Here is a 27,517-nt window from a genome sequence, read left to right as displayed (position 1 = left end):
GTGACATTTCGATTTCACCTCTGATACGTGCCTGGGTTGCTTTCCTGCTGACGCCCCCTGTTGAGGATCATATGATGCTCTTGTGTTGCTTTGTAATGTTTTGCATATGGCTCCAGGGCGAGGGTCCAAACTCGGAGTAGAATGGTGTTTTTGTTCAACATGGATCATCCCCGAAGAGTGCAGGCATGCACACGGCTGCCTCAAACAAGGTTGTCAAGATGTCCACGGAGGCCCAACGCCAGCACGCCCCACCAGGCAGCTGCTGCCTGCCAGGCGCCCATCTACAAATAATCAACTGTGGGAGGAGGTGTCAGTCTGTTCTGTCAGGGTATACAGTGTATATCCAAACCTGAGTGAAATGTTCAAAGCTATTACACAAAGAACTAGGCTATAATATTTATTTGAAAAGTGCTGAGAATATAGTGGAGTCGGAATTTAAGCAAATTCAGCCACTTTTGAAACTATTCTGTGACTTCTATGCATGAATGCATTACTGATTACTTGCTCGGCACAGGCCCAGGGTCCCCTGACCCTCACACAACCTCTGATTGAAATGATTGGCGAAATGAAAGTTAGCATTTCTTGTTGGAAAGTCAATCACATGACTACTAAAGAGATGCAAAACGACCACAAAGAGACACAAAAAGACCACAAGGTGACGCAGAATGAGCACAAAGAGATGCATGATTACAGATGCAAACTGACCACAACGAGATGCACAACAACCACATAAAGATGCAAAATGAGCACAAAGAGAAGCACAACGACCACAAAAAGACATACGACAACTACAAAGAGATGCACTTACAGAAACTAAGAAATGCAAAACCACGACAAGGAGACACAAAATAACCACAAGGAGACACAAAACGAGCACAAAGAGAAAAACAATGACCCAAAAAGACACAAGACAACTACAAAGAGATGCAAAACAACTACAAAGAGACACCAAACGACCACAAGAAGATGCAAAATGACCACATCAAGACAGAAAACAAATACAAACAGACTAACGACCACAAAGAGACACAAGATTACTACAAATGATGAGGCTGCATCCATCTGGGTGTGGTACCTTTATACTGTAGGAGAGGGCGACCTTTATATGTGGAGATTATTCATAGGTAATAACGCTGTAAAAGATTTTGCAGAGTCATGACAGAAATGTGATGATCGTGTTCTTCTGGTTTACAGCACTATGAGGGTGCATTTAAGCCAAATTTAGACAAAAATATTTTGCTTTTTCGTGTATTGTAATTGGTATTTTGCAGCTTTCTTCTGTGCTTGATTAGTGGCATGCTGCTTTGATGTAACTGTAGGACACAAGGCATCATGTTTTATCATTTCACACTGAACAAGACTTCTCCTTGTATTACAGAAAAGCCAATCAGATTTTGACAGCTCTGTGATCAGGTGGCACGTCAAACTCCATTAAGCGTGACTGTGATAGCTACAGGGTCCATGCCATAAATTCCTAAGTGTTCTGTTCGCAGTTTTTGCTTTGATATTTTTAGTTCATCTCTGTTTCCTGTGGCAAATAATATTGGTTTGACCACTTTTCATAGAAAATCGCCATGTAAAATGCTGCATGAAAAACCTCCAGTGCTACAACTTTACCCCTGTTGCAAATTGCTTACAGACAGTCGAGTTAACCGCAATCAGTTTGTATAAACAACATGAGAATATAGCTCATGCTACTGAGCCAATACAGCGTCTCACAGGCCTGGCTGCCGACACAAGTTATGTAAACGCCAAGGCGACAAGGCAGATCCTTGAAAAGAGGTGCCCGGTAGGAACCAGGGCCATCATGCCAGCTCTGAACCTCTGAAGCCATGACACGTCAGGGAAGCCCTAAAAAGTTGTTCCTTTAGTTTAAAGGAAATGAAGGACATAAAACTCTGTATTTGAGGAAAATTATTCATGAAATGAAAACTGAAGTTAATTTACTACCCAGCCGTTGCTGCTCAGGCCCAATTCCACAGGTCCAGGATCACGGTAAGCCTGAAGTCAGCGGTGTCTCTGTCTGGTCATCGTGGCACTGCCACCGCCAAGACATGAAGTCATAATGTGTCAGTGTTCATCTTCCAGCTCCCGAGTAAATCTTAAAAATACTGCTTTGTGGAGAAAAGATCCTGGATTTAGATGAACAGAAACCAACAAACCCTTAAACCTTCGGCGGTTGGAAGGAAAACTTGCAGTGTGACATCTCTGTATTATCGGTCACTTTCACTCATTCCCTCCAGATGGGTCCTTGAAGTGGTTTTCAGTGACTTTCGGCCAAAATAACTGAAAACCTTCAACCCAGTTGTCAGAGGATTTTCCTCCCTGCACTTTTATTTTCCCATCTACTGATTCAAGTGATTCTAGGAACATTTGATCCTCCTCATATCCATGTAAATACAGACAAACGCCAGCCTGCAGTTTCAAAGTGAGCGATCAAAGGGGGTGCTGCCAGCAAACAGGGTCGTCTTAACAGGTGGGAGGGACAAACCCAGCACAACCTGTTGTATAAAGACTGTGCATCTTCAGCAGGAGAGAACAGGATTGAAACATTAAAGTCAAGTAAAAGGAGAAATAAATGCTACTTGATCTCTGTTGTAGGCACGTGAGATCCTACAAAGACAATATAGCAGGGGGATTATGTGTCCTCTAACAGACTATAGGAATATAATGATGATTTATAGCTTGCACAGACTCTTTATGTCCCCTCTTTGGTCGCTACAGCGTTAATAGTCCCGGGAAGCCCCACCTCCACTACCACCTTTTATGATCATTTCAGCGTGATCTCTGCACGGACTCAGGGAGCCGCTGAGCGCTCGATCTGTCGGCTGCTGCATGTCGATGAGGCGCTGGACTGACAGAACCAGCCGCTGAATCACTGTCGGGACTTCTTATGAACGGCGTCGTGTCCGTATAATGTCGCCGCTGAGGACGCGCGGCTGAACGTGAATATCGTGGATCCAGTGACAGAGGAGGTGAACGCACCTTGCATCCAGCCATGGGAGGTCAGATCACCAGAAATACCTTGTACGGTAAGCAGCATCTGGCCTCAAAGGACAGTTTTGAGTCTTAATTATAAATGAAGCCGGTGATTATTGTAAGAGGATATGATAGAGGCGAGTTGTAAGCGTGTTTGTGCAGCCTGAAGCCTGAGCGCATGCAAATTGTAGGCGTCCTGATAGCCTAAAATAAATGAGAGGGGGGAAAAAAATAAAAAAGTAGCCAAGTTTTTACCACCTTCTGTAAGTCACGACTGGCTTTGAATGAGAGGAAATATGAACAGGAAGTCGTGTTTTACAGAATGTGATAAGCCTCTGTCTACGGCATCATATTATGAAAACGCTCAGGAGATGTTTCAGCTTACAGGAAGTCAAAGCTCAAAGAAATCAAACAAGGCAAAGTGAAACAAGTTGGTGCAGAACTTCTTCCACCTGGTTTGTTATTTCTTTAATGCCAGACACTGAAAGTGATACACTTTTAGGCCTCATGAATGACAGCACGGTGGCAAAGAGTGTCACAACTTTTGTGTGCCTTTATGTTTCTGCTCATGTGGCCATAAAGTGATCATGCAATGGAGATAACAGGTGCACTGGACGTTTTAATTGATGAAAATTCTTACAGAAGCTTTCTTTACAAGCTGATACAAGATGTAATCTAATTTAAATTTAATTTTCTGAATTCTTTCATGATTCATTTCATTGGTTATACAGTTGTAATGTCTATTTCTCCTTTCTGACAGCCATACAAACACACCATGTATTATGAAACTTATTTACTATATTGGAATTTAAATGTGCCTAATACTGCAAATAATGTTAAAAGTGAAGCATGAATGTAAAGTTGATTGATTGCTCTTTTATTCAGACTTCTCTACATTCATTGTTTCCTTTATGTTCTGACACAATGAAACATTCTGCATCAAACATTTGTCTCGGAGAGGATTATTGATTATGTTGGTCGTAGAGCTGCAAGATTAGTCAATTAACTGATTAGTCGATTGCCAGAAAATTACTCAGCAATTATTTAGAACTTTTTCTTCAGTGCTAAAATTTTTTAAGCAAATTGTTTCCTGGTTCCAGCTTCTCAAATGTGTGGATTGGTCGTTGGTTGAACAAAATAAGCAATATGAATCAACTCTATCAACTTGGGCTTCAGGAACTTTTATAGACCATGTGCTGAAATAATAAAAAAATAAAACTGCCTTCAGTTTAATCTACAATTAAAAGAATAGTTTCATCCCTCTTTGAGCATTTGATGAGGGTGGCCTTCTGTGAATTTACACTGGCAAAGATGAAGTGTATTGAATGTGATGATCTGTCTTTTACATGAGCTGATTTCACTCAAATTGTTTGGCTGTGAAGCGGACACGTGCACTCTACGGGAATCTTTGGCTTTGAGACAAACCCATGATGTTAATTGATACATAGTACACAACCAGGCAACAGTAAACACCTCATTTCCCACATGGACCCCCACCAATCCATATAGTCCTTTCCCCATTGAGGGGCCACTGGTGTGAAGTAACAATGTAAGTGCAGGCAGGGGCGCTGCTAAGAATTCTTGGCCCTCTGACAAGAACTCAGTCAAGGCCCTGAAAGTGTAACCTATGTCATGTTGCAGGACCCTGTCCAGCTCACGGGCTCATGAATCATTCAACTCTCCCCATCTGGCAAACCTGCCCGATTGTATTTTGATGATTGGATTCTTTTTTTAATGTGTTGAGTGTTTTAAAAGTTCTCAATGATTATCTCATCAGTGAGATTACATGTGAAAGGGATTATAGCTTTTGTTTTCTTGTTTGACAGAAAGTGTGCTTTAGTTTCAGCTCATGGTGTACTCTCATTTAGAAAATAGCTCCATAACGAGCAGCACTGATGATTCATTACTAGAGCTGCAAGTTGATTAGTTAATTCATCATTTAGTTGATTGGCAGGAAATTAATCAGCAAGTATTTTGATAATGAATGAATCCATTTGAGTCTTTTTTGAAGAGAAAAATGCCCAGATTTTCTGGTTCCAGAGCTTCAAAAATGAATGTTGTCTGGTTTCTTTAGTCCTCTGTCGCATTAAATTGGGGATTTTGGAGTTTTGGACTGTTGGTCAGACAAAATAAGGCATTTGAAAACATCCCTTTGGACTCTGGGAAACTGTGAAGGCCATTTTACAATAATTACTAGACCAAACCATCAGTCCATTAATTGGAAAAATAACCAACAGAGTGATCAATAATGATAATAACTGCTACTTGCAATTAAACAACACTGTAAAATTAACAGGATACACATTGATACAGAAAGATGTTTTACGGTGTTTGAGAATCACTTTTGTTTACCTCTTCTTGAAGCCACACAAGCTATGACATATTTTCAAAAGCTAAAAACATATAAGTGCCCTTCAGCTCTCGACGATGCTGCCTGTGAGTGCTCATCTTGTGAGGGGGGCCACCAAGCCTTCGTACTAACGTCACACCACATTACGGCCTCAGTTGAGGCCTCTTAGTGAGAGTGAGCCGGGGGATAAAACACAGAGGAGCATAAGAGGCCAGGTGACACTGGCCAGGGCCGTTCTTTGTCTCTGCACTGTTTGTGCTCCAATTAATGACAGCAAAGGCAGTCACATTGTGCGCAGCGGTGCATTAAGTAACATTATCCTTCCTTAAGTTGCTCATCTGACACTTGTTGTGGCGCCTCTCTTTTATCACGACAGAGCTCTGGTCACTGTTTAGCCTGATGTCTCCATCAGGTTGCGTGACTTTTTAAACACACTTCAGCAGCCACTGTATCACAAGCACCTCTGGCTCTAACCAGCTGCCATTTACAGTAAATCAAATGTGGTATTTTTATTTACCCATTTGTTTACTTTATGCACACTTTATGTAGTCCTCTGAGTGCTGCAAACAAACTAAAATATGTCTGGAATGTGAAAATAAAGCTGAGATGATATGAATATAGTGAGAATAAAAGAAGAAGATATTGGATTAGGTGCTGAAGCATGGGTGTTGCTACACTATCTGCAGAGTCCTGTGAGGTGTTGCTTCTGTTTTCAGACTTTACAGGAAATACTCTATTCTGTCTCAGGCCTGCTCATTGATGGAGTACAATACAGTCCTGTTTTATTTTCCCGAAGACATCACGTCTGACATGACATCATGGATGCAATATGGTTGAAAGATTTGTTATGACTTCATTTAAGACCACTGTTGTGCACAGAGCACAATTCAACATTGTTCTGCAGGGACAAGAGCATGCGAGGAGGTTAACAAATACACTGTACTGAGCCCAGAACACTTGGCAGGGCCTCTCTGATTGTGATTTGAGGGGAAAGGCCCTTTCTCGTTTAACCTCAACAAATTATACGTTTTTACATCCGTGGAGGGAAATAATGTCGTCATCTGCTGCTCAGGCCTCTATCTCTGCCCTGAAATCAGAACAATGGGGGTGTTACAACAGACCTGCTCTCAGAAGTCACATGACTGGTCATCGCCAAACCTGACAGCCTGAATTGATTTGCCTCTAGGGTACATTATAATACTCTTGACCCACCAAGGTCACTCAAAGGAAAACGTGAGTATGTCTTTCAGTGATGTCTCGTATTTCTCTAACAGACAAGTACAAGCAGCTCCTGCACAGTCTTCCAAGTTGAGGTGTGAAAATGTGAGCAGTTCTCAAGGACAAAGTGATAATTAGGCCTAAATTATTTATTTGGCTTCAGGTTTTGGCACATTGGTTGGGTTTTATGGTACTTTAGGACCTTTAAATGTCATTATAGAGAGGACTAAAGTATTGTAGAGTAGGACACTGGATCAAATCACTTGATGAGATATTTGTACATGTTATCAACCAATCCTTCCTTAAATTTAATGAGAACCCAGTGTTTGTGAGAAAATGCCTCCTCCACAATACCACAGTGACCTTGGCATTGTGCTTTGAAGAGAAATGTGGAAACAAATGGGGGGAGTTGGTCTTCATGAAAGGGAGTGAATGTGATACCAGGCTCATGACGACTTTGAGCAAATTCTTTAAAACCCAAAAGGAGAGATTTGATGTGAAAAAAAGATGTTTTGCTCTATTATGAGTTACTGTAAGTGGGAGCAGTCATGATTCACACATGTTCACATGGGAAAATTTTGAAAACCTCTGCTGCACATTGTGAGTCAGTTGTTCTCATTTGGATCGGCTCTTATTTTGCCACTTCCTCTGCCCGGCGAAGCACAATAAATGTCACTGAATCTAATTTAGTAGCTGCTATTTTGCACATATGATTGTGTTCATTTTCCATTTTTTTTTCATTCTGATAAAGCATGCAGTGTGTACTTGACATTAACACTGTGACTGATGCACTCATTAAAACATGAGCCACAACTGGAAATAACATGCAACAGCCATGCCTTGCTATTATAAGAGTAGCTTTGAATATACTGTATCAGCCAGCTGAACACACACACACACACACACACACACACACACACACACACCAAGACCTGAAGAACTTGCTCTGTGCTTCGTTCATGTAGCTGTTACAGATGCACCTTAACACGTCAGCCATTGCTTTTGTTCTTCATCCAAGGACATTTTAGCAGGTAATTCATCTTGCACATTGTTCTTTCATGGCTGCAGTAAGTGTCTGGTTGTACTTCGCTACCTGGAGGGAAGCAGAACTCAAATATTAGATTATGTTAATACATTTTTGCTTAACTGGATGTTACCAGAGCTGGAAGACATGTGAGAGGAAATGAGTCCACCTGACGATGTCAGTATTTAAAGTGATGCCTGCCGTGCTACAGACGTGCTACAGATCTTATCATATTATCTAATCTAAGCTAAAATTTCAGTATTTTACTGTAAATTGTGCCGTAAGAACAATTTATTCAGTAATTTATTTTCTGCTCCCCACCTGTGGACCAAACAAAGCATCCACTTGTATTTCTCCACATAGATTCTCTGAATGGGCCGTTTCCTGCCACATCCCACCGATGCCACCACAAGCCCAAACGCTGCATGCCCGTCCAGCCGTGTGGGAGTTTGTCCTCCTTCCCTCTGCTCTTCCACCCCAGCACCAAGGGCTCCCAGATTGTTATGGACATGTCACAGAGGACCGTCAAGAGACAGGCCAGCTTCTGTAACGCCATCACCTTCAGCAACAGGCCTATCGCTGTGTATGAGCAAGTTCGGCTGAAGGTAAAAAGAAAACAACACTAGCTGTGTCCTAGTTGCATATTATATATAATATATCTGACCATGTTTATACGATGTGATTTGTTAAAAGTGGAAAAATGACAAGAGGAGCTCAACTGAAAAATCCCAGCTGCAAAACTAATAAACACTGGATTAAAATTTGGTCCAGTTTAGGTTAATTTACAACCCAGCGTCCAAAAAAGTTGGGACACTGAGTAAAACATATAAAACAGAAAGTGATGATTTGCTAATCGTTTGTGACATCTACTCAATTAAATCAGCACAAAGTCAATATATTTAATGTCTGACCTCATCAGCTCATTGCAAATATCTGCTTATTGTGAATTTGATGTAGCAACATGTTTCAAACAAGTTCGGACGGGAGCGACTAAAGACTGGGAAAGATGTGGAACGCTCCAAAAACACCTGTTTGGAACATTCCACAGGTAAACAGGTTCATTGGTGACAGGTGATAGTATCATGATTAGGTATTAAAGGAGCATCCTGGAAAGGCTCAGTCGTTCACTTTATGAACACCTGATTATATGAAGGATATTACTGCGTGAGCTCTGGAACACTTTATGAAACTATTGTCAGTAAACACAGTTCATTTGCAAATTCTGTTTTTATTTACAACATCTAAACTTTTTAAGAACCAGGACTGTAGCCTTAATGCTATAAGCCAATCTTCTCTCTCAGTATGTTTCTATTTTTCTTCTCCCTCTCGGTCTCTCTCTCTTTCTTCATCCCCCTTCTTTGCTCTCCTGTTTTGATTTTCTCTCTTTTCTCTCTCTGCTCTTGTGTGGGCCAAAGCAGCAGCAGCTTAGAACAAGTTTCCACTTCACCTATCAGGCCATCTATGTCTCGAAAGTGAGAGAGCAGGGCAAGCATTGCCATGTGAGGTATATTGTTATCAGGCACGGTAAATGCTAAGTAGTAAAAAGAGGTTTGAAATAAGACAAAAATCGTTTGCAGGTGATAAACATACCAAGGTAACTAGTGCTAGTCTTATTTTAGAGATTTTCAGCCAAGCTAGTGGCTTGGCAGTATGGATGGCAATTGTGGTTTGTGTGTTGTTCCATACTGAAATATCTCAGCAACTACTGGATGAATTACAGTGGAATTTGTTACATTCATTGAAGTCCCCCGAGGATGAATTCTAATAACTTTGGTTAACCCCTAAAGTTTCATCTAGAGCCGTCATCACATCAGAATTTAAATTTGTTTAATACTTTAGTTTATAACTAAATACCCGCAATTTATCAGCTTTGTGCTATCATGCTGAAATAAAATTGCGAACATGGAAAATATTAATTACACCTGCTAAACAAAAGTAAATTACACCTGCTCAACACTAGCATGTTAGCATGCTGACATTAGCATTTAGCTCTGCAGTTCACAGAACAATGAGAAAGTAACATATAAAGATTAATTTTATATTAATTTTCTTCATTAATTAAAAAATATTTGCTCCCCAGATCACTAAAAAGCAGTGCTGCTGGAGCGGTGCTCTGCGGCTTGGTTTTACTTCTAAAGACCCATCGAGGATCAACCCAGACACGTTGCCCAAGTATGCCTGCCCTGACCTGGTCTCCCAGAGCGGCTTCTGGGCAAAGGCCCTGCCAGAGGAGCTCTCCAATGAGGGAAACGTCATCTCCTTCTGGGTGGACAAGAAAGGCCGGGTGTTTTACAGAATCAATGACTCCAGCCCAATGCTGTTCTTCAGCGGTGTGCATGTCTCTGAACCTCTGTGGGCTCTCATAGACATCTACGGCCTCACAAGGGGGGTCCAGCTACTAGGTGAGTCATGCATTCAGAACCGGGTCCTTTCTGAGAAATGGTGACTCTATTTGAACTTAGTAATAGTACTGGGAGGTTTTTAGCCATGCTAACACCATGTCAGTCTCTCAGTCAGGTGCTCCACCACCGTGGTCAAGACTGAAATATCTCAATCTGTTAAATCTGTTAGATGGGTTTCCATGAAATTTGGTGCAGGCATCCATGGTCTTCAGAGGATGCAGTTGGACATTATTGATCTTCTGACTGTTAATCAGTCCAATAGTTTGGTTTACAAATGCCAGCGAAACTCATGACATTCTCATCTGTGCCAGCAGTACAATCAACACGTTTGCATGTTGATGTTAGCATTTGGCCCCAAGCGCCGCTGTATTACAGCCTGACAGAGCTGTTAGCACGGCTGTAGACTCTTAGTTTTGTGACTCTGATGCTTTACCACTAGAAACCATTCTGCATCAGATGTTTTTTCAGTGTGAATGTTAAAAGGGGATGTTACACACAGCTGCTCTACTTTTCCCACACCGACCAAATAGCTCAGTGGAAAAAGATGGTGAGAGATTAGGTAGATTGTATTGTTACCACGGTTGTTAGTATCAAAGAAATGTCCCTAAAGGCCTAAAGGGGGAATTTCAGAATGTCTGAAACCCTTCTAACAAGTTCTCCGTGCTGTTTAAAGGGTCATTACATCAAAGACATTAAGAGCAAACAGGTCCCCCCCAATCATTAACAGCAGTTTTTCACCGCACTGAATCATCTGAAGTATGTTTGGATTTTAGATTGAGATGCATTTATGAAACACATCATGCGTTGAAAACAGCTGTCTCCAATTTTTCAAAACAATACAAAACTATGCAAAATAGATAAATAGGAATCCTTGTGGATGCCTCAGTACTTATTTATAACCATTTCCAAGAATTGCACTGCCTCTCTCCAAAGAATAGAAGCTGTCAGCGCCGTTAATAAAAATAGAAGAGGCTCCCATATTGTGTAGATAGTGCCATTTAACCTCATTTCTTGCGGTGTGGTTGACAGTGAGAAGCGTGCTATCTCCTGATGGGCTGTTTGGTATCCAGCGCCAGAGTGCGACTATCTGGGGTTCACTGGCCTTGCAGTGCTGACCAGCACACAGCTCTTGTTGAAGAACAAGAGGAGTGTGTTGGTCATCCCAAGAGGACAGACAAGGGGAGGGATGATGTCAGGTAATGACATGTCTGGGGTGTTTTTTCCAAGACAATCAGACCAGAGGAATGTCTCACTCTTGGGATCCAAGTCTGAACTTGACTTCATGTGATCACCCTGCCATCACCCCGAGCACAGAATCATACGATTAAAGGAGAGTTTTCACCAAATATTTTAGTGTAATAACAGAATGTTTTCAATTTTATTAAAGTCAGGGTTTCCTGTAATGTATAGTCTTATGCATGTGAACGAGGCCAGCAGCCCTAAATCCCATCGTTTCTTCTCTGGTTTTCCCACATCGATCACCTTTATCCCCACATTGATGGCTTAAACCGAAAAGCCTCGGCCCTCAGTCAGCTGAAGGATCACTTGGCTATCAGCTTTCCTCTATAGCCTGAGAGCGCCACTACTCAAGAGCATGGTATATCTCAAAGGCCCAGTATTGTCTTGGCATTTGGCTGCAGTTCAGCAAACACTTAGTCTCTAAAAAATGGACGGACACATCAAAGTCTGGTGTTGTGAACTGGCACATGTGCGTATTTTCCTTTAACAGAACGGTGCATTTTGATTCTTAATGATGCTTACACCAGGGTCTGAAATTAATGCTGCACCAGCTGATAAATTGAGCCAAATTTCACCTGTTGTGGGCTTGTTGTTATCACACAATCTGTCCAGGTGGGAATTACAGATCTGATGCAGTCCCCCCCCCCCCCCCCCCCCCCGACTCACCCACCCACAGGGGACAAATGGAGCGTGGACCTATGAATAAGCTCTGTGGAGTGTAGAAAATGGCTTGGTTAGGTGACCTTGATTTGGCTTTTGAGATAAATGTTCAAGACTGAGAATATAAGGGGAAATACGTTGTGATAAACCTGTTGACTTAGTCAGCGAGAAAATGTGTTTTGAGAGCTTTTGTGCATTAAAGGGGCACTCCAGCAATTTTACATACGAGGATGTACTTGTCACCAAGAGTACTACTCAGTCTGGGAAACAGTTGTGTAATCTTCTGCGGCTCTGAAGGGAACTTTTTAAAGGAGCTCCGAAGCATTGCACTCCAGAAACATTGTCAAAATCACTGCAACAGAAGCAGAGGATTCATCTTTGCCATTCCACAAATTCTTCCTCCTTGTCAAAACCATTACCCACAATGCATCTTGACTCCCAACAATTTGGTTGAAGATTCAGAAGTTATTCTAGCAGCAGCTAATGTAGCCTCCAGCTGCTAGCCTGGTGAGCTCTAACTCCACTCTTTCAAACTTGTAGCATTCAGCCCCAACCGACGCTGACTCAAGTGACATCACTCGAGGCAGTTTGTTCAATTGCACGTAGCTCCGTCTGGAGCATCAAAAGGCTTTAAACAACTTTTTTCACATATAGAACAGTTATCCAAAAGACCTGTCAATAAACCTTGATGCATAAATTGGTGAAGTTTTCCTTTAAAGAAAGTAGAAAATAACCCTGATGATTTCTTTATCTCCATGCGGTCTTGATATCTCAAGTTCTGCATTAAAAGCTGTATTATAAACAAGATGTGGGGTTTGAAAGATAAGTGCATTTACCAGAAAGAAAGGGTCTGATGAATTAAATGGTCTAATGACAGTATTTATGCTTCAATACTCAGGACTAAAAGTCAAGATATAATGACATGTGCTGCTTCAATTTTACCCTTTTTCTCTCTCTTTAAATTTTTTGTCTGTCTCTTGTGAGTCCCCCAGCTTTATCTAAGTGTAATGCTGCTGAATCACTGGAGTTCCCCTCTGACTTTATATATAAATATATGTGGGTACTGATAACAGATTTTACTTCCCCAAAACATTTAACCATTGTTTCTCTAAGCTGAACCATTCTTGTATCGTGACCTCATTCCCCAGCTCAGCCGTCAGCTCAGACCAGTCAGCCTTCGCTCTCTCACTTTAACACCCATGTAGTGAGCATAACCGGTGCTGATCACATCCTTTCTGTGAATAGCTTCTCTTTGCCTTTAATATTACATGGACAGAATTATGAAAGTGTCTCTGCTCACATGCCAGGACGCATTATCGTATCTGTCAGAATCCTTCTGTGAAACCCCACCTGAGCTTAAAAGTCTACTGGAGACAGTCTTACCAGCACAATGCGTCATTGCTCGACTGATGTAATCTTTTGGTGGTTTGATTATTTTGCTTGAACAAATTGGTTATGTGATCCTTCCTAGGGTGAATATTTCTATAAAATCAGAAGCTGTAAAATTCATTCTGAATTGTGGAACCATTTTTTTTCCTAAATCATTTGAGTTTTTGTCATTCGGCAGCAGTGACCTACTGTGAAAATGATCAATGATCATCAGCAGTCAGATGTTTTTTTAGCCTGTGGATAATCTGCATCAAACACATGCTCCGCAGGATTCTCATACTGTTGTGTCTGTTTGATCTTTTACAACTTTACATGCTGTATTAAGGAATTCATCAAAGCCATCCATCGCTGCCTTTTCACCTGTGCTGTCTCTCAATGCATCCTGCTGCCAAACAGCTTTACTGCCATCAGGTCTTATTCTGATGTTTAAGGATCTTTTCAAGAGCGATGTTGTTTCCTCTCCAGGCTGTTATCAAGGGAGTGCAGTTCAGCAGAGAGCCACCCATGCAAGGAGTCAAAGGTGATCCAGAGATCACTGAGACAGCTTGAAAGCTGAGATGGTGTTGCGTAAGAGAGGAAGCTAAATTAATCTGCTGAAATCAAACTGAGCCTCAGGGGTTGTCCAGACCAACAATGCTGCCCATGCAATTTAAGAAAGATCTGTTACATCACCACACTTGTCCTACTCATGCAGCTATCAATAAAGACTAAAGTGCCTTGCTTGGGTTTGGTACAGAACAGCCTGTGCTGTTGAGGATCTGCGGTGCTATGCTGAGACACATTAGCCCTGAGAGGGACTAATAAAAGGTTTCCTCAAGTGTATAATATGTCTGAAGCAACATAACTGTTTTCAAGGCACAATTTGTCAGCTGCATTTTCACAAATGTCTCTGTTTACTATATTTATCTCTTATAAGGAACCTTAATAATAATGATAATGAAACACTATTTCCTCATTTTAAAAATTTAAAGTCTGAATGGTTACTTTTTTAGTTTTTTTGTTCACTTTGCAGCATTTGAGTTTTGTCAGGTTTGTCGTGGAAGCTCCAGAAATCAGGTCACAAATAACTTGCAAGCGTTTTCAGTTTCATCTCCCTGAAGTGGAACACATATGGGAATGCTGTACCTTTCTGCAGTCAAAAACGATCCTCCATCTACACATGTATGGCGGCAGTTTTAACGGAATGTATTTGTTTATGGGACGACTCCCCAGAGACCACACAGCGTCCGCCGTTTTGTACAGGTATGATGGATTCCTTCCAAGTTAGATAAGCAGAGCGAGTCGAAGGCATCTCTTGATGGATGCAAGATGCTCTACTGGGGGTTTGTTTACTAGAGGTAGATGAGTCACTTAATCACTGACAGAACGGTAGTGATCCGTGAGACCGGCGTCAGCTAACATCATCTGCAACCTGTCTCTCTAGTCATTAGAGAAGAATCCAAGATGGCTGCCAGACTGTCAAGAGGCTGAATACCTCTCAGGTGATTAAGAGGAGGGCGATGACATCAATCATCTCTGTACACGATATTGCGATACATTAGGCCTGTAGAGCATCATAGCGGGGAAAAGCTGCTGTAAGATTTTCATGCTTACCAGCATTCAGAGACATCGCTTTCTTTCCACCTCAGAGGACAGAAGCTGCAGGACCCAGTGTTTTTGAATGCAGTCTGCATGCAGATTTTTAGCCGTATTAGTGGCATGTTGGTTTACCCCAACATTGGATTTCCGTGAAATTTTATAGATATCATGTCTGGTCATAAGGATGAATATGTATGACTTCAGTGGTTCCCTGATTTTTCATCTTGCGCCACCAGCAGGTCAGTTTTCACTTGCTTTGGAATAGATACATTTATTGTAGAGACATTCGTGGTTTCCAGGTAATGACTTTCATGATTGAGGGACTTTTTCGATAGTGCCACCATGTAGATTTGTGTGAAATATCTCAACAATCTATCGGATGGATTTCCAGGAAATATGGTGCAAACATTAATGCCCTTCTAATGAGCTAATGACTTTGTTCATTATTCATTAATTACTCTATGAATTATTAGAGATTAGTCAAAAATGGCATCATAATTTCCTTAAGCCTAAACTAATGTCATCAAAAAGTTTTTTGAGAACATCTTTCTAAAACCATCAAAATATTCAGTTTGCTATATAGTAGGTTAAAGAAAAGGAGGAAAGTCTCACAATGTAGAAGCTGGAACTGGAAAATATTTGGCATTTTTATTGTAAGAATGATCTAAACAATTAACCGATCACCAAAATACTCAAATAATGGACTTATTGTTTCAGCATCTAAGCCTGATCAACAGCTTTGTCGTGTTAGCATGCTGACATTAACATTAAGCTGTGCCTCAGCACATTACTGCCAGTGTGGCCGTGGGCTCCCTTTTAAATCGGTTGCTGCACATTTGCAATATTTCATAAATTTTGCCAGAAATCATTTACATTTCTTCTTATCATGTGAACCTAACGTTATTCTAATTGAAACTGAAGCTGCCCGTTAGCTGATAAAGATCTCTCCACCTTTGACTCGCACCTGTTTTGTCAACAGATAAAGAGATAGCATGGAAATGCTGAAAAGCTCCTTACTGCACAAACAAGTTGGGCCATCTGAACCTGACTGTGCTGTACTTTCCTTTCTTTGTTTCTATTTTTGTCTGTGTTCACTCAGTGTGCCTAACGCTCACGCTAACTTGCTACAGATCTTGCTTATTGTTTCACTTGTCAAAACAGATTATGTGGAGTTTCACAGGGTTTTGATCTGTGGGTGAAATGGTTTTAAATAAAGAGGTCACACAGGTGCAACCTGGCATGAGAAGCCAAATATACAGCGTTGGTAGAAATGGTTCAGTATGACAGGATGAGGAAAGGCTATAAAACTCAAAGTAAATAAAATCAAATACTAGTAAAACTTTGAATTCAGTCTTACTCTGATCATGTTATTATACTGTGAAGGCGTGGTCCTACCTGTTTCCACAGGACATCATAAAGGAGCTCAACTAAAGGCTTTTGTTAATTTTGATTGATGCAGCCCTGTGAAAGGCTTGAAGGGTCTGATTACCCTGAAGTACTGCAAATGGATGTTGTATGAATACGTTTGATGTCAGGTCTGCTGTTTTCAGCCAAATCCTCCAAAAAACAATAAACTGGAAATTCAGGATGGTAATAACAATATGCAAAGTTATCAGTCAAACAACGGTTTCCAGCCAGAGGCAAACAGCAGACAGTGAGGGAGAAAGGCAAGAGAAATGCTAAATGTCTCCATGTTATAAACATTTAGTAATTTCCCTGAGCTGAATTCTTTTGGCAGATTTAGACTAAAACCATGAATCAGGCTGTCTTTTTTTCCTCTCTTGCCCTCTCTTTCCTCAGACTGTATGCTGATCACACCAATAAATCATATGGTTCTTTTTCAAGAGGCTGGATATTTAAACCTGATTACAGTCACATTAAGATTTTGCAAGGCTACGCTCCCAAGCTCTCCTCTTTTGGAAATTACTGAAGCCTGCAACTTATGCACAGGTCAAAAGGACCCGTTAGGGCCCTGTTGATACCTTTTTTGGGTAAAAATCGTAAGCCTAGAGATGATTGAGGTGTAAGGCTGTGGTGAACGTGTCCATTTCGAAGTCGGTACATTGTCCACCTTAGCTTTCCGACGATGTCTGATGCTCAACTATGCTCCTTGGCAATCAGCCACTCCTTAGTCCCTTCCCAAGGCGAGCATTGACATGTTAGCTTTACAAGATAAATCTGGTAATTTTTGTATCAAGGCTAGCATTCATAAAGGAAAAAATACAAGATTAAGTATACTTAAAAAGTCAATATTCATGCACACTACTCTTATTTCATAACATAGTGTTTTAATTGTGATGGGGATCAAATTTGGAATTTCTGATAGTAGTTTCACTTTGATTGGCATCTGCAGCTGCAGACTTGCCACTTTATAATGAAGTAACGTAATTATAGTACATGAGTCTATTAATGGCAAACAATGTAGATTAGAGAGTAATATTTATATGTGGTGTGGGAATTGGGATGCGGATAACATAGGTAACTTAAATTCCAGAGCAAAGGCACTTCATTTGTGAATGTCACTTAATTTAGGGACTATCCTGCAGTCTCAACGCTTCAACATGAAGAAACATTTTAAAGATATAAACACAGTGGTGAGGCAGGACTTCAGATTGGACATGGAGTGCGATCATTAAAAAAGAAGAGCAGGAGAGGAACAAAATTTTCATCACAGAAGTTGAAACATTCGCAATTACTGATGATAGCAGTTCACCTTGTCCAAGATGATAAGCCCTCTAAAAATCTGCAGTACATTGGCTGTAATCAACAAGACAAAAATGCTGGATTAAGGGAACCGTGGTAATGGTGCCTCTGAGGCTGGTGTGAGCCGAGAGCAGAGCAAGGCACCAAGAAGTGACTTTAAAGAATAAAAGTTAGAGATTCACACACTTTGTAAAATATTGCAGGGTGAATTCTCTTTGTCGACGTATTTTGTTTAGCATGAGGGCTAAAAGAAACAATCTGTTCATAGCAGCATGCAAAGCTCATGTCTCATGGTCACTTCACTCTGTAAGTGGACTAATTTTTGTAATTCAATTGCAATGTCCTTTTTTCTGTGTATCCCCTGCCAACGACAGAGGCATTGTAAATGTTATAGTTGGTATAACAAGATTTTCCTTTTATTCCACCTTTGGAGCTTTATTATAACTGTAGTTAAGTCATTCAGTTGGTTGACAGTTGGTTACAATGAACCGAGAGGCCTGCTATAAACTGAAATGTTGGAGGACTGTCCCTTGACCGAACATCTGCCAGCATGTACACATCGGGATTAGGGTCTATGTATTTATAAGAGCTCTGTTTCAAGTGATCTCAGAGCTTGGAATTTATTTGATTTGTTGAACCAAAATAAATGCCGCTGGACAGGCTATTGTGCGTCAGCTGGGATTTAATCGGCCCAGATGGAATCGAACAGATTTGTGGAGAAATCAAAATAGAAATCGTAATGGAGCCTGTCAGGTCTGGATCCTGGGAGCTGGGCTGCACAAGGGGAAGCCTTCAGAGAGGAGGCTAATCATTTTCAGATGACCTTGAGTCTCATCCCAGTGAAGACACAGAAAGCGTACTGTGTATTCTGTGTGTATTAGTGTGCGAATGTGTCCATCTGTGTAGTTTTCATAGAGGTTCTCTCTTTGACCAAAACAATGAGATGAATCTGTAATTGAAGAAACGTGTTTGAAATCAGGTTGAAACACCTCATCAAGCAATGGGCACTCTTACTCTTTGACAATACTAAAAAGTTCTTCAGAGCAGGCTTGTCTGAAAGTGCATGGTGTTTTATGCATGTGGAGACACTTAAGTTAGTTCAGACATGGCTTTTAACTGATCTTGGAGGCACTGTGCCCTTGTGACATCCCTTAAGTGCTGAGTGTTGCTTTCACTGCTGCCATTTGTCACCTCCCCGTGTCCCATTTTCTTTCCACGATCACGATCCAAAACCCCAAAACATCTGGCACTAAAACAGAGACTCGACTTGATCTCTCAAAAACGCCACATATGTGGCTCCGATTGCACATGGCATCCCAGACACTCAAACTGTTGGGCTTCTCCTGTGTATCGATATCGTAGCATTCTCCGGCCTTTTAGCCCCTCCTGCTTCACGCTTGTGTACTTGTACCATTATCTTGACCAGGATACCTCTCCTTAAAAGCTCAACAAGGCAGTTTTTTTTTCTTGACAAGTGAAAGCCCTTCCCTCTCCTTTTTTGGGACTGACACACAATCTCCCTTCTCATGACAGATGACTTCACTCACTCATTCTAGACAGAGCCCTGGATAGGCCCCCTAGGCATGCATACTTAGGGCAAATCCCCAAACACACACATACACACACACACAATTGGTGCCGCTGACCTTGTATAGAGGTTGCAGCTTCGCTAAAACCCCCAAAAGCCTCCTAATCCTGTTCCACCGGGCCGAGGAATAAACTGAACCCTCCCTTGTCTACTCAGGACCATGCCATTGTCTGACTGAGAGCTGTTCAAGACTAAAAAAGGAGTAGAATACATGAAAATCCCCAATTCAATTCAGTGACTCAGATCAAATAGGCTTATTAGTAATGCACTGTAATACATGCAGGCGTTTCAGGACGAGGTGGGGCCAGACTGCGTTTGGTTTGTTTTTTGTCTTATTAAACGCAGAACGTTAGTCGTCACTCTGCCTTGTGTTAACAGTGAAACAGGATGCCCGTTTTGTCAGTTATATCCTGGACATCCTCCTTTGCCAGTGTCTCATTCACTTTTCAGGAACAGGTTTTTCCAGATTGCGCGTCAAGAGTTGAAGTTGAAACTTGTTCTAGTAGGTAAACATAAATTAGGTCAAGAGATTTTCTGCAGGCGTATGGTTTGGTGTGGCCGTGTTTTACTTCCTCCATAATGTTCAGCAAGTCTGATTTCTGATTTTTTTTCCCCCCTCACAGCTACAGTGTTTAATAAAAAGCCAAAGCCAAAAGGTCAGCCATTGACCCTGCAGAACAGTGTCAGTCTGGTATGTGTTCCTCTATTTAACTAGCGCTTTTCTCCTGTGATTAAGTGCCTGGAGCTGTCCAAAGACCACTTCATTTTACTAGGACAATTTCAGCTATACACTTAATCACGTCTGTATTGTTTTGGTGCCAGAAAAAAGTGATTCAGACTTTGCCTTGCTATGCAAAAGCTTCAAGGACTTGAACCTTCAAAGATTAAAAGCAGAATATAATCAGCGTTATGTTCAAGACATGCCATTGTAAAACCATTGAAGCGTTGCCAAATGTTAAAACTCAAAAAATGTGCTACACAAAGCTGCAGTGAAATTTACCACGGGTACCATGTTTAATTATCTAACATAACTCAAAGGACAATGGACAAGACTGCACCTGTCTGTGTGATGGACATATTAATGAGTGAGTGGTCTGACAGGAAGAGCTGGCTCCTTATCAACTGTAATAACAAACAGTCTTTACGAACCAGCGACAAAAAGGATGAAGATTGTTTGCGGTTGTGCGTGTCCTTTTTCAGCAATTATCCAGTCACTGTTATGAATGATACAGACAGAATGAACGGGTTGAACAGACTTTCCAGCCATGTCCCTGCTATGGCCACGGTCGTTAGGGCAGCACTTCCTCACACCTGTGCATGCAACCATTCTGTGAATGCAGCAAACTCGCTGTGAATGTTGGTGTACACACATAAACACGTGTTCATCATAGGACACGTAGATAAACAGTGTATTGTGTGCTTCTAGCACTGTAATCTCTCTGTTTGACTTGATGCTTTTCATATTTGTCAGGTGTTTTATGCGTGAAATTCCATCTCAAACTCGGGAAGAGGTCATACATATTTATTTCGTACACGTCTTTATCTTTCATTGTTTCGTCTCCTTTTATCTTTTGTACATCTTGTTTTTTTGCAGAAGGTAGAAACCTCCTTGTAATGTTGCTATTCTCCTCACAGCTTGTTTTGACTGCGGCACCACTCTCAGAAACAGACACTGCGAACCCCAGGAAGCCGTAATAGCAAGAATAGAAATTATCTCTTGTATCCCAAAGTCAGCTAACTTTGCCTTGAAGATGATAAGGCTGCTAATAATAAGAGCCTCATGCTTGGTTGTGGACACTCTTGACTGAGGAAGTAATTAAGCTCAAGCAGTTTATCAGTGGCTGGCCGGAGATGTGCTGTCTTTGTGTGATAAAGAGGAGCTGGTGAGGTATGCCCTTTCTCTCAAGTGTCCATCCCACCATATTCTTCATCCTGTCCTCCTCTGTCGCACTCTCCTGCTTCATCCACTTTTCACAGGGGAAGCCCAAAGCAGATCAAGGCTAAGAGCCACACAACTCAGCCATCATGTCACTCATCTGCTGGCCTGTCCCTGTCCACTCTCCTCAAATGTCCAATCAGGCTAATTTTAGCCCGTGTTAGGGGGCCGTGTTAAATTTGGCAGCGTGTCCCTAAGCGTGCCACGATGCAGATCCGTTCGTACCGACTGCGCGCATGGAGAGACACACACTCGTCTGTTTTCGTTTTTGCAGCCATGTTCCCATGTGGCTTCTCTTTTACAGTGAGCAGAGGAAGCATGGGCTGTATGTGAGGGGGCTGCACAGCACGGAGAGACATGTGATACAGTTTTTAGAATGCCTTTCCCTTTCAATGATTGGAAAATGAGCTGCTTTTAGCACCCAGACACATAACTGAAAATGTTAAGGGGTAGCGTATAGTACATTAAGTCACTGCTGCTGAGATAGTTTGTTATGTAAACACCCAGATCTCATGGTTAAAGTTATTTGAAGTCCACTTTATACTGGCACTTTCTGTCTGCTTTCATTAAAGATTTAATAGATGATGATAACATCTGCATTTTCACACCTTAGGGTTTTGATTGTGGTAGCACTCCAAGAAGACTTAAAAGTGAAAATAAGGATATGATAAGTCAAAAAATGTGGCACATTATCACAGGACTGCGAGCTAAAGACGGAGTGGGAGGCTCAAACACAGCTGAGCTTTGCTGTCTTTCAGTGGCTTCATGTGCATCTCTTATCTCTTCATTGTTACATAAAGCTGTTATGTCTCTTTTACTGTGATGTAGCTATTGGCCTGCAGCTACAATATGGTCCCCCTCACACACACGCACACACACACACACCCACCCACACACACACTTGAAATCCTGGTATGTTTCTAAACATGTAAACACTTAGGCTCAACGACTACAAGCCTCAGCACGGAGAGCGCATTAGAATTAATACGTTACAAAGCGGAGAAGCCGGAAGCACCATTTGTTTACAGTGACGGGTATGATGAATGAACAGCGCACAGACAGTGAATGTAAAACAAGCCAGTGTTGTACATGGAAATATGCAGAATACTAAGTGGGTCCATCAACTGAATGTGGTTTGGTCTGGACACTTGCAACAACTGTAAATGCAGCTGTATTAGTCACAGTCTGGTGTTATGATGTTACCCAAATAAAAATCATTGGAAAAGCGGAGAAAAGACATTCTGTCTTGGTGCAGATTGAAATCTTCACTTCAAAACACCACAAACAAGTGATTATATAACATTTCTGTGTGGGTTTTTTCCACAGACAGTGAGATGCTCCCCATGGACTGCCTGCGTCCTCGTTCTTTCGCTGCTGCCCACCGGGCCTCCATTCAGCGAAACGGTGATGACCCTCGCCTTTCCATCAGCCTGTGTGACCTGAGCCTGCAGCAGCAGGAGGCGCACCTGGAGGAAGATGATGAGGAAGAGGAACGGCTGCAACCCCTAAGCTCCGCCTCCTGCCATGTGCCCCAAAACTCTCAGAACTCCCAGCAGTGCTTGCTGCTGCCCAGCCATTTGGACACTGATCTGCACTTCCACCTGGTGCACGGCATCCATGTTACCGCCCTGGATAAGCACACGGTGGCACGGCTGGATCAACGTGGTGACGAGAGGACCCTGGTGTTCACCAGCCGGCCCCTGCGCTGCTCAGAGACTGTGCTTGTGAAGGTGAAGGCGGGTGTCACACGGCCCGGCGCTCTTTCTTACGGCGTGACATCGTGTGACCCTGCCGCCCTGAGGCCCAGTGACCTCCCATCCAACCCGGAGTCCCTGGTTGACCGCAAGGAATTCTGGGCTGTGTGTCGAGTGGCGGTGCCACTTCACAGTGGAGACATCTTGGGCTTTGCGGTGAACGCAGAAGGGGAGGTCATGATGAGTCATAACGGCATCAGTGCAGGGATGCAGCTCTGTGTCGATAACTCCAGGCCGCTGTGGATGTTCTACGGTCTGCACGACACCATCACACAACTCAGGATTTTAGGTTTGTTCACTTCATCTTCAGATCTTTTTCTTTTTTGCTACTGCATCTTCATTTTCTAAAACAGCTTTATCATCTTAAGTAAAGTTTGAGAATGCAAAGCAAACAGTATTTATAGATGTAAGAATTCAGGGAAAAAGGAAACTTTTCAGAATTAAAGAGAAAACAAGTAGTCCTAAAAACATCATTTTAACTTTCATTCAGTTTGAGTGCGTCCTCACTCCAGGTCAGATTCATGTTCCCCATGTGTCTGGACTGTGGACAGAAGCCCATAACTCCAAGCCAAAGAGCCAAACTAAACCCCTAAACCCCTGTTGGCAGTGAGGTGACCGGGACGTTTAACTGCTGAGTCACAGTCTGACTTTAAAATTAGAATAAACATTAGTCTCATTAGATTTCAGTGACCATGTTTGCATCAGCAATGGAGGCAGCAGTTTTAACAATAGCTTGATTTTTCTAACTTCGCTCAAACATGTCCCACAGATCTTCACAGGGTGTCGTTTGTAACTTTCCATTCAGAAGTTAACGCAGTCTGTGATCCTGCTGCGACCTTTGGAGGCTGAATTCCCACTCAGTCGAGACATGAAATAGTTTCCCCCTCCTTTGCTGTCTGGGCCGCTCTCTGACTTTTTATCAACTCGTATATCTCTTAGGAATTTGCATTCGACCCCCACAGTTCGCATATGAATGTTAACTTTGCGTCTTCAGTCGAGCAGAGTTGATGTCAGCTCCGTTTGATTCCTGCAGATTTCACACAATGATAACACAGCGTTACCTGAAGCTCCCCTGAAGTTTATCATGCCTGGTGTTGAGATTCTGGCTCCCTGGATGTGGCAGTGCATGCACAGTTTAGGACTGTCTGACTCTCTCTGAATTAGCAGAATGAGAACATGTAATGGCTAACAGGTTCAGGGGCCGGTGGTTTAATGGTAAGCAATGGCTGCAAGTTTTAGAATAATTTCCCTCTCCAAATGAATCTCTTGGTTTTGTTGATTTTGAAAGCAAAACCATGCAAATGCTGTGGCGGTGATCACAGGCTGAAGATATGCTTTAGATGACGTGTGGAGAAGCATCATTTTCCGGTTTGACCCAAAGAAGATTTGTCTGTGTTGCAGTAAAGATCTTCAGATCATTTCTGATTTTAACAGTTCAGGACATATCATTTGTGCGCGCGCAGTAAGTATGTCATAGCATTTTCCATCTTGTCCAGAGAATTTAAGAAGAGTCGAGCTGAAAAAATGAAGCCTCTGATTTTGCTAAGAGTTTATTTTCAATGACTTTTGACAGAGAGCACACATCTTCGGTGGAGAGGTAATTAAGCTTCACCACATTTTGTGCAAATCCAATTTAAGTTTGAAATATTTATTAAGACTTGCTCAGCTTTAAAACTCCTGCACTTAAGGATTTTAAATGCTCTATTTTTCATAAGATGGAGCTCCAGTATTGCTTGGACTTAGTGTATTATGCTGCGAGTGAAATACTGCAGAGTGCAGCAAGCACAAATGTGAGTGCTTCTGATTTGTTTACAGTCACTGCAGATAAATACATTCATCTTAATTCTTTGGAGGCAATCTTTCTCCACCACAGCGTGGTCTTCTGGCTACGTTGATAATGATACCCCAAAAAAGTTAGCCGATTTCACGGGAAATCTAGAATTACAGGCGAGGTTTTCAGAGAAACTTCAGAGCTGGTCAAAATGCATCAGTTTGTTAGAATCAGTTCATCATTCATTTCTGGATTTCTCTTCTCCTCTCTTTCATGTACTCAGTCAGACCAGGGCTGAGGAGGTTATTTCTGTCTTGCGTGGGCTCCCAGCAGCCAGCATTATGTATCAAGAGGGGGGCCGTGATAGCGCCTTATGATGCCCTCCATATGCATTATTAAAATGTAATTGCATGGAGGTTTGAGATGCTGGGTTTTCCACCCACAGCTCCCTCTTTTCACACTGGTCCTCCAGCCGTCTCTGTACTTCCTCTTTTCCTCTTGCGCTTTCTTACTACCCCCCCTCTTGATTCTTTGGGGTATGAGCGTTCTTTGAGTCATTACCCACTCCAGCTGTGGGGAGCGCATTCGTGACGTCTCTGCTCACCCACTCGCTGCAGCCGCACGCCACGAGTTGCCATGGAGACATCTAGCCACTGAGGCAAGTGACAGTTTGTCATGGCTGGGTGTTGTCAAGCCTGTGAAGTGGAACAGACGGGAGTCTGTTGCTCTCACATGGTCATTTTGTCCGTGTTATCCTGGAAGCCAAGATTTTTTAATTTCCTGTTAGATATTTTAAATCAATAATGGCCTACGGTAGTCGCGTATTTCCTCATTATGGCCGTGCTGCGATGGTTTTACAGCTGTAATCTTGAAGCTGCTTTAATCAATATCTTTATATTAACAGCTGCTGCTACATGTATGTGGAAGAGGTCACTGAGTGTCAGACCTACAGAGAATTATCACCACAGGCTGCATCTCTCTTCAGCTCCGTAGAGCATTGCAATGTACGTAACTTAATATTTTGGTTCACTCTCACTGCTCTAATAGCAGCGTTTTCAGCCACATTAGGCAGCTGTTTTCAGTGAGAAAGCTCAAACAACTACTATATGACCCAGTTAGAGACTGGCTGGTGAACATAGTGGAGCATTTAGCTGCTAAACAGCCAGATATTTTCCTCAGGAGTTGGTGGAGATCAAAACTGAGCAAAAAGGAGGGAGAATAATGATCAGGTGAAAACAAACATAACTTAAATTGAATGCTCATATAGCTCCGTTTCTGCTGGATGCGTAAATAAGTCACTGTATGCTGTTGAGTTTGCCGTATCAAATTAAAAGCTCATTTTACTGTTTACAGCCTGACGTCTCTCAGACACTAACAGAAAAAGAATTGGCTGGATGGGGTGTGGCAGAGATCTCTATATTTGATGAGCAAGTGCTGAAAGCCACCATTGACATGGTGAACCACAAATAAGCTTCCCTTACTGCCTGCATAGCTAAAGACATTCACATACTCATTCCTGGTGGCACAGCCTGCAGTAAATTCATAATATGAGAGAAGATGAAAGGTCCCCTTGATGAAAGGGTACATGAATAGACATGAAGGTTATCCGTTCTTCCTTATTAGAGTTGACCAAGACATTTGCTAACAGCCGGGCTGCCACACAGGTCATGTTAAGTAGGTAATGGAAGGGTGTATAAATGCTTCTGTAAGCAAATATGGCTGTGTAACTCACTCTAAAATATGAAAATATAAAGGATAAATAAATGGATGACTGAAAAAAAGCATGTCTCAGCAATTGATCCCATGCAGCGCCATCCTTAAATGCAGTCACATTGTGGAAAGGCTTTTGTACGGACTACCACAAGCCCTGCATTCATACAGACTTGGCTACATCTGTTAATTTTTTAGCAGCAAACTGGTTGTTGCATGACTAAAAAGCTACTATGGTTTGTTTACATAGGCTGAGACCGAGGCTGCAGTGGTTGGAGTGGTGCAAGGAAAAGGCATCAGAGTTCAGTGCAATGGATCAGGGCACGTAGCTACAGTTATGCAACAAACTGTATACATTTTTGTGCTAACAACAGACCACATAAATGTGCCTTTTTCTTTTTTTAAGCCAACAGTATTTCACTTTTTCTGCAATTTCTCATCATATGTGGTTCTTTATTTAGCTGTTTCTCCACTCCACACTGTCACTGTAGGAAAATGTGTATAAGCAAATTGTGGGTTAGGATGTAAACTGACAATATTAGATCATTTGACACATGGAGGGATGGTGGTGCCAAATAAGTGGCCATCCCGAAAGTGCAGCAATATTTCTGCCATGGTCAGTTGAAGGACAATGTGTAAACAACAATGCCGCGTGCCTGCCAGGCAGAATAGATCAGAATTTGTCGGTGGAATCGGGGTCGGTATTCTCGTCTGTGAGGAGAGATGAGCTGCCAATATGAGCACTGATGTCAGAGCCGGTGCTCATGGGGTGCGGATGGGGTTGGATCATACAGGACAGACAACAGATAGACTGTGGAAGCGTTTTGTACCCTACCCAGAGGGATTATGGGCTCATGAAGGAGGAAGGAGGAGGGGGAGGTGCTTGGCGTCTCTGACGAGACTACACCAACTCATCAGCTCTTGACTCACTCACACACACCCACACACAGACGCTGTGGACTCACAAGTCATCTGCTTGGTGATAGAAAAGATTTGATGTGTGTGTGCGTGTGTGTGTGTGTGTATGTATGTAAGAGAGACAGCGAGAGAGATGCAACAAGACATCCACTCTCTTCCATTTGCTAATTATCAGCTCTGACTCAAGATGCACCGTGTGAATGATGGAAATTTTTCCTTCTCAGTCACGGAAGCGTTGCACTGGCTCTTTTGAACACAGAAGTGTCTTGCTTTCAAAGATTATCGGTGTGTTTGCAAA

The 27,517-nt window shown here is 42.1% G+C and overlaps 1 protein-coding gene across 1 annotated transcript in view; it reads left to right on the top strand.

The window, feature by feature from the left end:
• The first annotated feature begins 2,777 nt into the window (after positions 1-2,777).
• Positions 2,778-27,517, top strand: part of neurl1ab (neuralized E3 ubiquitin protein ligase 1Ab) — a 29,377-nt gene continuing 4,637 nt past the window's right edge. The window contains exons 1-4 of the mRNA XM_070977946.1: positions 2,778-3,032; positions 7,935-8,176; positions 9,652-9,973; positions 22,393-23,109. Of these exons, the coding sequence (XP_070834047.1) occupies positions 2,999-3,032; positions 7,935-8,176; positions 9,652-9,973; positions 22,393-23,109 (1,315 nt within the window). The 5' untranslated portion in view covers positions 2,778-2,998. The remainder of the gene's footprint in view (positions 3,033-7,934; positions 8,177-9,651; positions 9,974-22,392; positions 23,110-27,517) is intronic.

Source organism: Chaetodon trifascialis, chromosome 13 (assembly GCF_039877785.1).
Source record: "Chaetodon trifascialis isolate fChaTrf1 chromosome 13, fChaTrf1.hap1, whole genome shotgun sequence".
NCBI lineage: Eukaryota > Metazoa > Chordata > Actinopteri > Chaetodontiformes > Chaetodontidae > Chaetodon > Chaetodon trifascialis.
This window is presented reverse-complemented; position numbering and strand designations above follow the sequence as displayed.